This window comes from Pseudorca crassidens, chromosome 3, assembly GCF_039906515.1.
Source record: "Pseudorca crassidens isolate mPseCra1 chromosome 3, mPseCra1.hap1, whole genome shotgun sequence".
NCBI lineage: Eukaryota > Metazoa > Chordata > Mammalia > Artiodactyla > Delphinidae > Pseudorca > Pseudorca crassidens.
The window spans coordinates 161,546,275-161,561,838 of record NC_090298.1 but is presented as its reverse complement, the minus strand read 5'-3'; the positions used below and the strand labels follow the sequence as shown (position 1 = coordinate 161,561,838).

Sequence of the window (15,564 nt, the reverse complement as noted above, 5' to 3'; positions counted from 1 at the left end):
GCTCAGGGCTGTTGTCAGCCCATCTCCCTTGTGCTTTCTCTGTCATCTTCCTGCCCCTTATCCAGGCCACAGGCCCTGTCCTGATCCCAAGGACCCCTGCCCCCCAAGACAGAGGGGAGCCCCGTTTTCCATACCCTTCCACATGCCAGCTGCTTGCTTTACCCAAACACATTGTCTCAGGCAGAGCCCAGCAGGACTGTTATCCACCCAGCTCTGGAATCTTCATTCTACTGCTGACCTGCTGTGTGACCCTGAGCAAGTCCCTCCTCACTCTGGTCTCTGCTTTTCCCTTCTGTCAGAGTGCTCATTAGGCGCATCTGCATAGAGTGATGTGTATTGTAGCAGTCAGCTACTGCTGCATGACAAACTATCCCAAAACTTAGTGGCTTATGACACCAATCATTCGCCTGCTTACCGTCGTGCAGTTTGGGTTGGACTCAGCTGGGCAGTTTTGCTGGGCCCACCTGGCTGCTACCTGTGGCTCTTGTGGGAGCTTGATGGGGCCAGAGAGTCAGAAGTAGCCTCACATCTGGCCCTTGACCAGTGCTGTCTGCTGCTGGTGGGGAGGGGGGTGTCTGGTCCTCCACGTGGCCTCTCCAGCAGGACAGCCCAAGCTTCTCCTGGTGGTTGGGCGCCCGGTGTGCACGTGTTCATCCAGCCTTCCCTTGCTTCAGTTATGGCTGTCCCATTGGTCAAGGCCAGTCACGTGACCAGGACCAGATGGGCGAGGACTGCAGGAGGGCTTCAGTACTGGGAGGTGTGGTTGACCATCTGAGGAGAGCGTGGCACCAAGAAAGGCCTAGTGTCTTGTTATTCTGTGCTCATGCAGGGCAGACACAGGCAGATTGGAGGTACCCAAGGGACTGACTGTGCCCGCAGCTTGTGTAGCTCTCACAGCCCCCTGCTCATTTGCTGTGATTGTGCTCTGTGCTGTGGAGGTCTTCTCAGAGGGTCAAGGAAGGCATGGCAGGGGACAGGGCCCCCACAACTCCTAGAGCAGCAGCCCCGAGAGCCAAGAGGCAGCAGAGTTCATGGGTGTGCAGTCAGAGTTCTTATCGGGCACTTGCTATGTGACAGGCTTAGCTCTGGGCATCGGGGTGATGAGGAATCCCACAGACTGTGGGGTCACTTGGGGGACATCTGGGAGGGCCTGGAGCAAGAGGGGCTGCCAAGGGGGTCAGCAACCCACCCCATTTCCCCACCCATTGTTGCCCACCAGTCTGGACCCACACCCCAAAATCTCCCCCATCCTATCCCCTGTGCCCTGGTGCCTCCCACCCTCAAGCCTCAAAGATGCTGCCCTCTCCACCCGTCCACAGTCAGTGTGTTTCTCCTGCTCCTGCCTGGAGCCTCCAGGCAAGGCGTGAACATCCTGGGTCATCTGCCATTTTACTGCTACTGCCGCGCCCCCTCAGAACAAACTGCTCTGTGGCTCCGCCCGATCCCACCTGTGTACCTACAGACCCTGCTCTGCTCCCCAGAATTGCCGCCCCACTCCCTACCTCGGAGCCTCCACTCCCACTTCTCCCCAGACTGCCCCCCCCAAGGGTTGTAGGTGACCTTCACAGGATCAAGTCCTGGCCTCCCCTGCTTCTCCAGGCCCCGGGCTCTACACACAGCCTCATTTTACAGAAGAGGAAACTGAGGCTCAGAGAGGCGAGTGACTGGAAATGCCAGGATTCACACCCAGACCCTCTAACTCCCAGTGCTTCACCTCTTCCCTCAGCCTTGCCCAGGATTTTCCTCAGACGCCACCTCATCAGGGCTACCCTGCAGCCCTAGGGGTCTCTCAGACCTCGCCTTGACTCACCTCTTGCCCCCCAGCCCAACCAAAGCTTGGACCCTTGGACACAGCCTTGTGGGACTTGGCAGGGACAGAAGACCAAGTAAGTGTGGCCAGCGCATTCCTCTTGCTCTTGCCTGGAGCCTCTGGGCCAGCCATGAATGTCCTGAGACGAGGCTTTGCTGCCTCTGGATTCTTACCCGCCCCCACTGGCCATGGACACGGCCATGGCCCCTCGGACCAGTAACTGCCACCATGACAGTCCTGAACATGCACCTGCTGTGTGCCCAGATCTGTGCTGGAGGCTTCACAAGGGTCATCTTTCATCCTCAGACAGCCCTATCAGGCAGGTGTCACCCAAATGCAGAAGGGAAAAGAGAAGCTCCAAGAGGTGGCATTGTTTGTGCGAGATCACACAGAGAAGAGTAGACCCCGGCCTAGTTTGGTCCCAGCCCTGCCTCTGACATGCTGTGTGACATGGGTCTGGCACCGACCCTCCCTGGTGCTACCTTTCTCCATCTCAACAAGGAAGGCTGGACTGGACCTTCTCTACAGGCTGAGGCAGGCATTCGTGTACCTGCCTGCCTGGACTGCATTCTGCCTCGAGCAGAAATGCCCACCTCAGGCTCAGACCATAAGGAGAAGCCACCCTAACTCCAGGGGTGGATGTGGGACCCTGGCCTGGCTAGTCAGAGCCCCCCATCTCCCAGGTCACAGTGATTGGTTTGAGATGGGCATGCGATCCAATGAGAGATCTTCCCTGAGGATTTTGCTGGAAAAGTACCATCTTCCTTCTGGGGTTGGTGAGCTCGGCAGATGGACCAGGGGACCTGAGAACATTGCCTGGGGCCCTGGATCCAGCTGTACCTGACACTAGAAAATCTCAATTCTTCAGTTTCATGAGTCCCTAAAATTACTGTATTTGCCAAAATTGCTTTGAGTCTGTTTCTGCTGACTTGAGAAGAGCCCACGCTGATCTGATGCCTGCGAATTCCAAGCCTGGGAGATCATGGCCCATGGTTTGTACACCTCCGAGGCCAGCTGTGTGCCAACAAAGTGCCCAGCAAAATGTATAAAGAAGGGCAGAATTGAGTTGTCGAGGTTAGAGCCAGGGTGGGTCCCAGGCTCACTGCTCTGGGAGGATCCCCCAGTTTGGCCCAGAGAAGTGGTTGGGCGAGAGGGGTGGCAAAGGCCAAGGGCACCCTAGGGTAGACAGAGAGGGTCCTGGTGGGGTATCAGGGCTGTGGAGGGGCCTGAGGGCTTGGGAGGAGGTTCAGGAACACAGGAGGTATTAATAATTGCCTCCCACCACCAGGAAACAGGGTCAGCCCTCTCTCACCTCTCCTAGGGTGTACTGGGGGCCTGTGTGCTACCATCATGCCTTCCCCCTGCCCCAGCTCAGTTGAGGGGGAGGGAAGAGCCTCAGGTTCACACTGTTTTAGGCCCTGCCTGGTGTGTAACCCCCACAGAGTCACCCTCCCTCTCCACCCACTCTGAAGGCACCTCTCGTCCATCTCTCCTCCTGCCATGCAGCCATGTATCCATCATTGACGGTTCTCTCTGAGCTAGGCCCTGCCTGCCCAGGGGATGCCCTGGTGAGCCAGACAGACCAACCCTGGCTCCAGCGCTCAGACCCGCTGGACAGACAGGCAGCTAAGTGAGGTAACTGCATGTATCCCAGAGGCAGCCTTGGATGGCTCAGGCGCTGTGAGTTAGTGGGGGGCAGTCATGAGGTGCCCTAGACCTTCCGAGGGCTCCCTGTCACCCACGGCCCCTGAACATGACCTTAGCCAGTACTCTCAAAGAGGTTTGTGCAGGACTGTGGGTTGTTAGATGCCCCACCACCCCAAATCCTGGGGCTCACGGAGATGCTGGTTATTTGCTCTGCGTGGCCGGCTCGCTTTTCATGCCGGGCGAACGTCCGTCCCCTGCCGGCCGCAAGGGGGCGCAAGAGGCAAAGCCTTGGCCGGGCACTCCGCCACCAAGCTGTTCTTAGCCCCTGATTCAAGCCCCCGTCCCCAGTCTTGGCCGATCCTGAAGGGTGCATCGTGACCCTCCGTCCTTTTTCACTTCATACGTTCTTGCTTCCATTTTCTAGAAAGCGACCTAAGGCTCTGCAAGGCCAGATTACGCAGCAACACCTCGCATCTGCCTCGACGCTCTGGCCGACTTACCCCCTCCCCCCCCCGCCCGGAGTGAAGGGTGTGGGCATGCCCAGACCTAGCTCGCTAAGACTTGCTCCCAGAAATAGGTGGGCAGCCAGGAGAGCGACAGGGAACTCTCCGTGCTACGGGGCATTCAAGTAGGGAGCCTAGCACCCACGGGTGGGGGTAACCTGGAAGGGCTCCCTGGGTTAAGTGTTGGAACTGTCCCCCCCACCCTCCACCAGTCTCCTTCAAATTTGTGGATGGAGTAAAAGGAGGCCCGGGAGGGCGGTGACTTGTCTCCAGTTGGTCCACAGTGGTCAGGATGGGAATCAGACTTGAGTTTTGGCTTTTTGTTCTTAGCCCCTGGTTTTTTTTTTGTTTTTTTTTTTTGTTTTTTTTTTTTGCGGTACGCGGGTCTCTCACTGTTGTGGCCTCTCCCGTTGCGGAGTACAGGCTCCGGACGCGCAGGCTCAGCGGCCATGGCTCACTGGCCCACCGCTCCGCGGCATGTGGGATCTTCCCGGACCGGGGCATGAACCCGTGTCCCCTGCATCGGCAGGCGGACTCTCAAACACTGTGCCACCAGGGAAGCCCCAAGTCCTAGTTTTTATTTCAGGCCTGCTCTGTACTCTGAGGGTCCTGCCCCTGGGAAGCCCCTTCCTGGCCCCTGCCTCATCCCCCAGCAAGGCCTCTGGATGCCCCAAGATTGGTCCGCATGCCCCTACGCTACTCAGACCCTCTCCAGGACTCCAGTTCTTCAAGAAACCCATGGAAACACCCCTATTGTGCTACCACAACACACGGCCCAGGCTCCGGGAGACAGAGCTGGACAGAGACATTTCTAAACCACGGGGTCAGCGCTCAGGTAGAAGGAGGGATGGGGGTGTCAGAACAACAGATGGGAGGGGGGATAGGTAAGGCTTTTGGAGGAGGAGGGGGCATTGGAGGCCGACCTTGAAACGCTTCTCCCCCCCCAGAGGAGAGACTACTATTGTCCCCACTTTTCACATGAGCAAACAGGCTCAGAGGGGTGAAGTGACTGGCCTGAGGTCACACAGCGAGTGGGAGTCAGAGCTGGGATGGGAACCCAGGGTCCTCGAACCCTGAAGCCCTACCCATTGGACCACACTGTCCTTGCCATGGAGGATCCTTCAAAGGCTTCCCCTGTTGACATTCTGGGAGAGGATCTGGAGAGGGGGACTTGGGGGGAGCAGCTTCTACACCTCCTCACCTTCCCATCCCTGTCTCTACCTTCCCCGTCTTCCAGGCCCCTTTCCCAGATCTTCCTCTCTGGCCTTTTCCATTCCCTTCTCCCCCGAAATCTCCCTTTCAACCCCCCAACCTCTTACTCCAGCACCTAAGAGTGTCCCCTCATCTGAGAAGACTGAGGTCGAGACTCTTGATTGGCCCAGTGGGGGGTGTGGGTCCACATGGGGTAACACAGCCAGCGATGGGGGAGGGTATAGGACAGGAACAGGGGTAAAGGCAGAAAGAAGGAGCCATTATAGGAAACGGTGTGAATGATAGAAGATGGTATGGACCGGAATGGGAAGGGTGTTTCCACCATGAGTGGTGGAAGGAGACAGTGTGGCAGGGGCAGGAACACAGGAGCAAGCCCCAGTGGTGAGGGGGCAAGAGGTGTGGCCCATAGTGGGCAACCCCAGCTGGCCCAGCCCGGGCTGCTCCTAGAGCTGCTCCAGCTGCCGCCCTCACGTAACCAGAGCCTGCTTGTTGCATCAGAGGCAGGCAGGCGGTCTTGGGTAAACAGAGCAGCTCTCGAGGGCCCCAGGCCTCCCCAGCCACCTCCACACTCCCCAAGCCTTGTTCTGTGCCTTTGAGCCCAGGCAGAAGCCTCCAACCTGGCCTAGGCCCTGGTGTGTTCTTGGGACACCTGAGTGTCTGGTGTTGGACACTGAAGGGCAGCAAAGACGGGGTGGGAGAGGCAGGAACCCTGATCCCCACCTTTATGACACAGTGTGAACCCTAGTTTTTTTGGTCCAAAGAGAAATCTATGCCCAGGCTGGGGGTCCAAACTGCCCATGTCACAGATGGGGAAACTGAGGTGTGGGGAGAGGCAGGGTCTCTGTTCCCTTCTTCAGTGTCCCCCACATACTAATATCTCCACATATTCTCCCCTGAGTGGTCCAATCACCTCCTGTTGTCTTCTTAGAAGGTGGACACCAGGCAGCCATTGCAACCCACCTACTCTCCCCTTTCATCTGCCCCAGTGGACCCCCTCCCCCATCTCCAAGCCTCTCTTTGGGTGCCCAGCTCAATCTACTTCCACTCACTGCTCTGGCTTCATCTTCCCCCACCAAAGAATGTTCTGCACTCTTTCTCTGAACCTTTGCAAGTCCTGTTCCCTCTTCTTCTACCAGTGGCAAACTCCTACTCATGCTTCAAGGCCCAGTATAAATGCTCCACCCCTCTTTGGGGGAAGCCCTCCCTGACCCCTCTGGCCCAGTTCTGATCCCACAGGGATAGGGAGTATGTGGTAGCTCTGCCTCCTTCAGACTGGGGGCTTCTCCAGGATTGCCCAGTCAAAAGTCATCTTCATCCTGTAATTCTTTCCACCTCGATTCACTCATTAATCCTGCTCTGATCCCCCTCTGGGCCTGGACCTGTGCTGGGTGGTGCTGGGATCCCAGGGAGGGGGTCCAGTCCTGGAAGCTGACCTTTGAAGTGGAGGAGGGCGCCCAGCCACCGAGGGGTCTGTTACCCTCCTGTCGAAGTACGTGGGTCACACATTCAGCTGCAGGAGGCACACAGCTGGGCGAGGTCCCTCAGCGACCCTAGAGCCCCTCTCTGCAGTCCCTCCATTTGGGTGAGAGCAAGGGTCAGGGTTGGCTTCGAGAAAGTCTCGGTGCCTGGGGCCTCAGGTCCCGGGTCGGAGTTACATTTCACTCAGTTTGAAGTTAGTCCAGAGTAGGAGATAGCAGGGGGTTACAGACAGGGTCCGAATTAGGGTCAGGCTCAGCAGGTCAGGGTCGCCCACTGACATCGGGGGAAGCCTGGCAGGTCTGAACCAGCTCCCTCCCGGGCCCCCCTCCCTCATTATACTATTCCCCACCTCAGAGTCTTCCCGCGTCTGAGTCCCGGGCCCCAGAACTCCCGGGACCCGGCCACGCCCGAGTGCCCGTCCGTCGCAGCCCGTGGCACGCCCTCTATGCAAATTTAAGCCCCGCCCAATCAGCTCCCGGGGGCGGGGCCGCCCACTCCTAAGGCCCCTGCGGCTGCCGGGCGCTCGGGGTTCTGAGCTGCTTCCTCCAGGTCGGTGCGCGAGCGTCCAAGGGTCCAGGTGTAGCAGGTGCGTGTTGCGTTGGGCCGAGGTTTTTGCGGTGTCCTTTGAATGGCATCTGTGGGCTGGGTTGAGTTTGAAAGTCCGAATGTCCTGCTGTACGAGGGAGAGTTGTGTCTAAGAGGTGTGCAGTCCTAAGATTGTGAGTTTGAGAGGTTATGTGTCCTGGATTTGTGTGTCCAAAGGGTATGTGTCCAAGGGGTGTGAGTCTGAGGGTTGTGTTCGGGGGGTGGGGCGGTCAAGGGTTGTGGTTCTGAGAGGTTGTGTGTCTGAAAGGGTGAGTGTCCCAGGGGTTGCATGTCTAGGAGTTATGTCTGAAGGAGTGTGTGTCATGTCTGAGGGGTTGTGTGTCCAAAAGGCATGTGTCTGAGGGTTGTGTCAGTTGGGGAATTGTGAGTCCAAAGTTGTGGTGCCATGAGCCCCTGGTATGCGACTGTGAGTTACAGTGGTCCCCTTTCCTGGGTCACATCCCTTTGTGCATCCTGGAGCCCCCTGTGCACAACCACGACCCCATGCCTTCCTGCTGTCGGTGTGCCCTTGTGTGTCGCGGCCCCAGACCTGCAAGTGGCATGACATCCACGTGTGCCTGTGACCGCCATGACCCTCATCCACCCCATGGGGTTTGCACCTCATGCAGTGAACGTGGGGCCTCAGCTGGGCCCACAGGATGCCTTTGTGGTTGAGGGCAGGATGGTGGGCCCAGACCCCTGAGTGGGGCACCACAGCTGCCTGGGCCACTTCCTCCCCGTGCCTCAGTGTCCCATCTGGGCCATGGGTATAGGAAGGATAGTCACAGCCCTCCGAGGTTGTCAGCACATGACAAGCCCGTGGCTGCATTACTTTCATGGTCCCCACCCTCTGCCTCTCTCAGGGTCCAGGGCAGCAGACGTTGCCAACTGGGGTCCCCGGCTATTCCCAGTCCCCAAGCTGCAGACCCAAGAAGTCAGAAATAGCTGAGGCCTTCTGCCTGACCAGCTGAGAATCCTCACTGGGGAAGGTCAGGACCTCTGGATCTTTGGCGTCGGGGATGAGAACTTTCAGGCTCTTGGGGTGAAGGAAACGGGGTTCAAAAAAGTATTTAGACTCAGAAGGACAAGTGTATGGGGTTTGATTTCAAAGGTCAAAGGAGCTTTGGGAGAAGTCAGCCTTGCTCCCTCCTGTCCCCATACCTGCCTTCCACTACCTATCTGAGTCCAGGAGTGAATCTTGGCCTCCAGGGAATGGAATTTTGGGACATTTAGAGTCCTGGGGTCTCACCTGCGAGAGCTGGGAACTCGCTATCTGGTCTGAAGCTGCCACTTTGCAGGAGGGAAGACTGAGGCCAGGTGGAAACACGCAGGCCCCTCAGAGAAAGGACGGGCTCAAGGCTGCCCCTCAGCCCCTAGGAGAACTAAAGCCAGGAGTGAGGGGCCCCAGCTTCCTCTCTCCTCTCTGTGTGACCTCAGACAAATCGCTACCCCTTTCTGACCCTGTGACCTGAGCAATTTGAGCCCGATCTTACTTCCCATCTCCAACTAATGATTGATTTCATTAAATCATTACCCAACCAGGCAGACATCTAGAAAATGCAAATTAGAGGAGAAAGGGAATTAAAATCATTTGTCACCCCAACTCAGATGCAATGAGTATAGACATGTTGGGGGTCTGACCTTCTGGAATATTAGAGGCACATATGCACCTGGAGACAGATGTCATTTGTCAGAGAGTATTTATCACACTCCTGGGATCCCATGTGGGGTTGGAGAGGTCACCCCAGCCCAGGCCCATGAATCCGAGTGGGGTGTACACAGTGGTTGGGTCCCATTTCTCAGCCTCCCAAAGGTCCTCGCTGAGCCTGCATCTTGTGGGGGGGGGGGCTTGTGAGGCTGCTCACTGGCCCCAGGGAACTCAGGAATGAGTGTCTCAGATCCCACTGGTGCCCAGGCCCACTTCCCAGACTGGGTCGGCGAGGGTGAATTTGGGGCATGGCCGGAGAACCCTGTGGTATAAGCCCACGCTTGAGCGAGGATCTGGGGTCCCACCGTGTGGCCCTGGGAAGGAGCCTGCTTCCTCCTGTATAAAACAGGGCAGCCGTCTCCGCTTCACTGGGCTATCTGAGTCAAGCTGGTCCTGCGTGTAAATGAGGGGGAGCATGGGCCCGGGCAGACAGCAGGCACTCAGTAACAGGAGGGGCCCTCCGAACTATGACCGAGTGGACGTGCCTGTGAGCCCCATCCAGGCCCACCCGCACCCCACCCTCCGCCAGGGGCCAAGCAAGCCTCAGGCCTGTCAGCTTTCCTGTCCTGATCTCCAGGTTCAGGTTCACCAGAGGTTGAGGTGGGGTCCTCGGAAGGGAACAGTCCAGGCAAGTTGTGATAATGAGTCACTGCTGTGGGCACAGGCCTGCCTCTGTCCAGTTTCCACAATCAGAGCCCCGACCCTCTCCCACTGGACGCTGTCCTGGCCTCCTGCTCCCAAAGGACTTCTCACCACAGCAGCCACGGAGTCTGCTGAAAATCCTGAACTGCACCGCAGCCACCCCCCACCCCCGTTCATACACCCTCCATGACTCTCCATTGCTCTACAGCCCACTCTTTCACCCTGATCCCCAAGGCCCCTTGCAGCCTCCCTGCCCTCTTCTGTCTCCAGATGCCCCTTGCTCACCCATACCTGGCAACACCATCCACGCCTGCACCTGGAACCCACCCAGCACATTCCCACCTCAGGACCTTTGCACCTGCCATTCCTTCCACCAGGCAGTCTCTCACCCACACCCCTTCATGGCTGGTGTCCTCTAGTCCTTGAGATCCCCTTTTCAAAAAGTCCCTTCTGGCCCATCTTTCCAAAGCAGCCCCCTCCCCTGCCACCTCCCCCACTGCCTCCCCCTATAGCTGTGGTCCCCAACCTTTTTGGCATCAGGGACTGGTTTCATGGAAGACAATTTTTCCACAGACTGGGGGCAGGGGGCATGGTTCAGGTGGTAATGTGAGAGATGGGGAGCGGCAGATGAAGCTTCGCTTGTTCGCCCTCCACTCCCCTCCTGCTGTGCAGCAGGGTTCCTAAGAGGCTGCAAATGGTAGCGGTCCACAGCCCGGGAGTTGGGGACCCCTGCCCCATAGAATTTCATTGGTGAGGGCTCTGTCCCTGACAGTTTACGTGTCTGTCGTCTCCCCCACCAGACTGGGCAATGGGAAAGGTCAGACGGGTCTGTCCACTCCCTGCCCTTGCGTCCCTGGCACCTTGGTCAGCTCCCAGACATTTCTTGGGGAAGAAAGTGAGGACCAGGGATGCCTCAAAGGCCCCATCTTGGGTTCCCCACTGGCTGCGTCTTGGGTCTGCTGGGCTATGGGCTGAGTGTCTTCCTCTCAGCTCTGACAGATGTGCTAATTTCCCAAGCTGGGAGGTCTGGGCCTCTGGGGATGAATTTCTGGGGCCCTACGGGGAGATCTTTCTTTGGAACAAAGAAAGAGAAGCCTCGGGTTGTTCCTGCAGCTGCCACCACAGCTTAGGGGACATCTTTGGGGGCCTTCAGTGGCCGAGGGCTCTGACCTGTGTGAGATAGCAGAGTTGGGTTCTGAATGTATGGTCTCTCTCAGCGCCAGGGGTAGGAGTCCCAAGCCCCACGGGAGGTGGGATGGGGCACGTCTCCATTTGCAGTGGCCATGACAGAGAAAATGGCCTTCCTGGCAGGACCTTCAGTGGACAGTGAGGGCAGCCAGGTTCTGCATGACCCCGGGACATAGTTTCCTTCCACGCGGGCACTGGAACCTTCAGAGGGTCAGCCCCTTGGCCTGAGAGAAGCATGAGCACCATCCAGTGGGCTGTCGTGCTGTGGGCTGTTTAGAGAGGAGTGGGGGAGCAGGAGCCCCCTCAAACTGGCAGCCTGTGGGCCAGATGGGACCTCAAATTTGTTTTGTGAACCATGAGGCATTTAAAAGAAAACGGAACCCGTTGCTGATGTTTCTTCCGTTTGTTAAGCAGTTGTTTGCTCATTCATTCAAGGAAGGGTGATTGCGGACCTACTGTGTGCCGGGCATTGGGAAGGCTCCATCCTTGCCCTCGTGGAACGGACGTCTTAGTGGGGCAACAGGATCATCAAAGAAAGTAACAAAGAAGCACCAAAAATATCTGGTAGGACTAAGTGACACAGGGAAAGAGAAATCTGGTCCGGGGAAATTAGCACCTCTAGAAAGAGAGATTTCTGCCCAGGCTTGAAGGACGTGTAGCAGCCTCTCAGACCTGGGTAAGTCTGAGAAGGGCGTTCCGGGCAGAGGGCACAGCGGGGGCAAAAGCCTGGCAATGGGAAAGTGGCAGGTCTGTCTGGGGCTGGTGTTTCAGGTGCCTGGAAAGGGGTGGAAGGCGAGCTGGGAATCTGCTGGTAGATGAGGCCTGTCTAAAGTAGAGGGACACGTGGGTGAGTGCCTGAGGCGCCCCCAGGGCCCATTGTACAAATGGGGAAACTGAGGCTTGGAGCATGTCAGGCAATGAGTGTACAGTGGAGTCGATACCCCCATCTGGCTGTGCCCATAGCCACAGCCAGGCCATCATACCTCTTAGCTCATGGAGCAGGCCTGGGGAGGGGTCTGTGGAGGTGGGTCTGAGGGTCCCCCACGGGGCCTCCATTTCCCCATGAGTGCCAGAGAGGTCTATAAACAAAGGGACCCCCGCAAAGGGCCTCCTCCAGCTGGAACATTCTGGGATTCAGAGCCACACGTGGGTAACACACCCCACCCTCAGACCCCCACAGTCCCCAGAAATACCCCGAAGATCCCCTCAACCCCCTGCCACCTTGCACCAGCATAGCTTGTGTTCCCCATGCAGTGTCCGTACGTGCGATCCCTGAGATCTTCACACCCCACCCTCAGAACCCCCAGCCCCGAACCCACATCTCTCCCCTGGGGGGTGCTCCCACCCTGCCTCAGGAAGCCAGAGGGTGGGCGATACCCCTGCAGGGGATAGAGGCCCTATCTGTGTCTGGGGGCCTGCTTATAATGGGGGACTAGCATGGATTTGGGGAGTCTACATGTGTTTGGGGAGCTCTGTGTGTGTCTAGGAGGGTTGCATGTTGTTGGGGGTTGTGTGTTTGGGGGCGTCTGCATATATTGGGGGGTTTGTGTACATTCGAGGGATCGGCAGGTGTTGGGGGACGCTGTGTGTGTCTGAGGGGTCTGCATGTAGTTGGGCATCTGCGTGTGCAGAGGCCTCTGTGTGTGTTTGGGGGATGTGTGTGTTTGGCAAGCCGTGTGGGTTTGGGAGGGGTCTGCATGTATTGTGGACTGCATGTGTTTTGGGGACTTATGTATGTGGGTGTTGGGGGTGATGCATGTGTTTGGGGGGTCTCCCTGCGAGGGGAATCTCCCAACCCCCCAATATGTACGTAGGAGGAAAGAGCTTTCTCCCTGACCCCCTGTCCCCAGCACCCTTCCTGGGTCTGCCCGGGGCCCTCACTCTGAGCTGGGCACCCCAGGGCTGAGGAGAGGTGACCCCAAGACCTTCTGGGAGGGGCCAGGCCCAGTGATGGCAAAAGCTGCCTGCATAGAGAAAGAGGGCGATATTATCTCCAGAGAGCCCCCCAACTCAGGGAGGTGTCGCCGACTCTCCCCATCTTCTGGGGTAGGAAGCTGAGGCCCAGAGAAGTTTGGGTGCACAGTAGTCACTGCTAGAGCCCGCCTTCTCCCCAGGGCAGGTGAGGGACTCCAGGGGCTGTTGTGGGCTGAGCCAGCCCCTAGGTCACCCACAGTGCCCCCCCCCACTACCTGGGCCACCATCTCCCCAGGCTCCCAGGGGAGGAGGCGGCCCAGGGCCCCGGCTCGGGGAGGAGGGGTGTCTCCAGCAGCTGGGGTGGGAGCCACTGGAGCCCTCAAGAGAGGGGAGGGGGGGTCCCGACTTTCCAAGGGGCTCTTCCTGTCGCCTGTAATGAGGTACTTGGGGAGCAGGTGATGAAACCACCGCCTGGGTTGCGTGAGGCGGGGCCACCGGCCTGATTTGCTGCAGGGCCCAGGAGCAGCGCCCCCTCCCCGCTTCGCCGAGTCCCGCGGGCCCTCATCTCCCCCAGGCCACCCACCTGCCTCTCACTTCTCCTTTCCTCCTCTCCTTTCCTCGCCGGCCTGGGTCCCCCACCAAACTGAGGCCTCTGAGCTCAAGGGTCTGGCAGCGTGACTTTGCCACTTGTCCCTCCATTAAAGACCCACTGGGAGGCAAGAAGGGGAACTTGCCTCTTCCTGATCTTTTCTCTCAAACCTCACTGCAAAGCCTTTGATATCAGGATTCTGTGACCCATTTTGTGGGGGAGGAAGTAGGGGTCTGATGTCTCCCAGCGTGTCACAGTAAGTGTCACTGTGGTCTTGCAAGATGGCACGCTGACTCAGCATCCCCAGTTCCAAGGCCCCTCTTCCTTCTGGCTTCTGGGAGGCCAGAAGCCAAGGTTGATAGATCCCTCCACTGCCCCCTCCTCCCCAGCTGGTGGGAGAAGAATTCTCCCTCCCATTTACAGGTGAGAAAACTGAGTCCTTCCACAGGGAGAGGCCAGCAGTGAAGGGTCAGTGGGAGGGTGGGATTCCTTCCAGACCCCCATCTCCATCACCAGGGAGCTAAGAGACCTCGTAGAGAGAGATGACAGTCATGGCCTGAAGGACTGCAGCGGTGTTTGTTGATGGACTTAGTGACCACAGGTATCACCTTAGAGGGTTTATGATGCTCCAGGCACTCATGAAATCTTCCTTTGTACCCCTAGTTCCCCCCTCCAGAACAACGCTCAGGCCTGAGGCCCCAGGCCCCCTCCCAACCCCAGGCATATGCCACCAGCACGTCCTGTCCCCTTGGTCGCCAAACAATCCATCCTCTTCTGCCTACCTGCAGCCCCCGTCCCAGTTCAGGCCCCACATCTCCCACCTAGACACCTGCCCCAGCCTCTCCCGGCCACCTTGCTCCTGCGCAGACAGATGCTGTTTCTCATGGCAGCCATGACTAGGGACAAGGTTTGTTCTGGGTTTTGTTTTGGTTTTTGTTTTTTTGGCCGCGCCGCACAGCATGTGAGATCTTAGTTCCCAGACCAGGGATCGAACCCATGCCCCCTATAATGGAAACATAGAGTCTTAACCACTGGACGTTCAGGGAAGTCCCCAGGGATGAGGTTTTTAAAAAAATCTTTTGGTTGAGATAAATCACATAGAGAAAAATGCAAAAATCGTTGGAGTAGGGCTAAAAAATTTGCACAAACTGAACACATCTATGTATCCAGGTCCTGGCCCGGGGAACAGGACACCCCAGTCCCTGGACTCCCGCTGTCCTGTCACAGTACCTGCTCCAGGTGGCCACTGTGCTCATATCCATCACTGTAGGTGAGTTTTGCCTGTTCTGGAACTTCATATAAATGGAATCACATGGTGTGTCCTCTCTAGGGAGCCCAGTATTGCTGAACCGGCACATGGTCTGGGAGATTCACCTGTGTGGTGGCATGGAGGTGGAATGCATCCTTTTTCTGTGCTGTATAGTAGTCTTGCATAGAATCTACCAAAAATCATTTACCAGTTCTCCCATTGAGGGCATTTGAGTTGTTTCCAATTTGGGGCTCTGACAAATGAGGCTGCTGAGAACATTCTTGTCTGTGTCCTTTGGTAAAACACGGACACTTTTCTCTTAGGTGAATGTTGAAGGGAAGCATTGCTGGGTCAAAGGGTAGATGCATGTTCAGCTTTAGTAGGTGCCAGACAGTTTTCCAGAGTGGCTCTACTTCTTTCTTTTTCTACCAGCAATGCATGGAAGTACCAGGGGATTATTTAAACTGTAAAATCATATCCTGACCCTCCCCTGCCTCCAAACTCTCTGTGGCTCCCTAATGCCCTCAGAGTAAAACCCACACTCGTCACTGTGGCCCACAAGGACCTATGTGATCCAAGTGCCACAACTCTCCCCACCACCAGTCCCCTCCCCTCTCTCCCTTGCTCGCACTGTCCAGCCATAGAGATTTCTTTGCTTTTTTTCAAAATGCCAAACTCATGATCACTCTGAGCCTTTGCCCTTGCAGTTCCCCCTGCCAGGAACACCCTTGCACCAGATCTCCCCACAACTGACTCTTCCTTTGCTTGGCTGTGTCTTTCTTGGTCTTTGGGTCTCAGTTCAGATGTCACCTCTTCAAAGAGATCTTCCTTGAAATCCCTGGCTTCTAACATTTCCCCTTTCGTGGTCAATACTTCTCTCTTTTTAGACTTAGGTTCTGACCTACAAGAGCTTCATAAAATGACTTGGGCAGTTCCCATTGTTTTCAAAGGTCTGAGGTAGTTTAAAGAACATTTCACTTTCCTGTCCTTTAAGATTTGATAAAATAACCATAAAACTGTCGGGGCCTGTTGTCCTTT

General features: G+C 57.0%; 1 protein-coding gene across 7 annotated transcripts in view; it reads left to right on the top strand.

Annotated features, from left to right (window-relative positions):
* LOC137222314 (BLOC-1-related complex subunit 8) overlaps window positions 1–15,564 on the top strand; it is a 34,626-nt gene that overhangs the window by 9,276 nt on the left and 9,786 nt on the right. The window contains exons 6-7 of one of the 7 annotated variants that reach the window (XR_010942409.1): window positions 11,210–11,338; window positions 14,448–14,547. Coding sequence is in view for 1 of the 7 variants with exons in the window: in XM_067733346.1 (XP_067589447.1) it covers window positions 14,448–14,547 (100 nt within the window). In the remaining 6 variants the exon portion in view is untranslated. Of the gene's footprint in view, window positions 1–1,599; window positions 2,715–3,316; window positions 3,588–3,881; window positions 4,526–11,209; window positions 11,339–14,447; window positions 14,548–15,564 lie in introns of those variants that run through there. The other 6 variants (XR_010942408.1, XM_067733346.1, XM_067733350.1 and 3 more) reach the window with 6 other exon arrangements.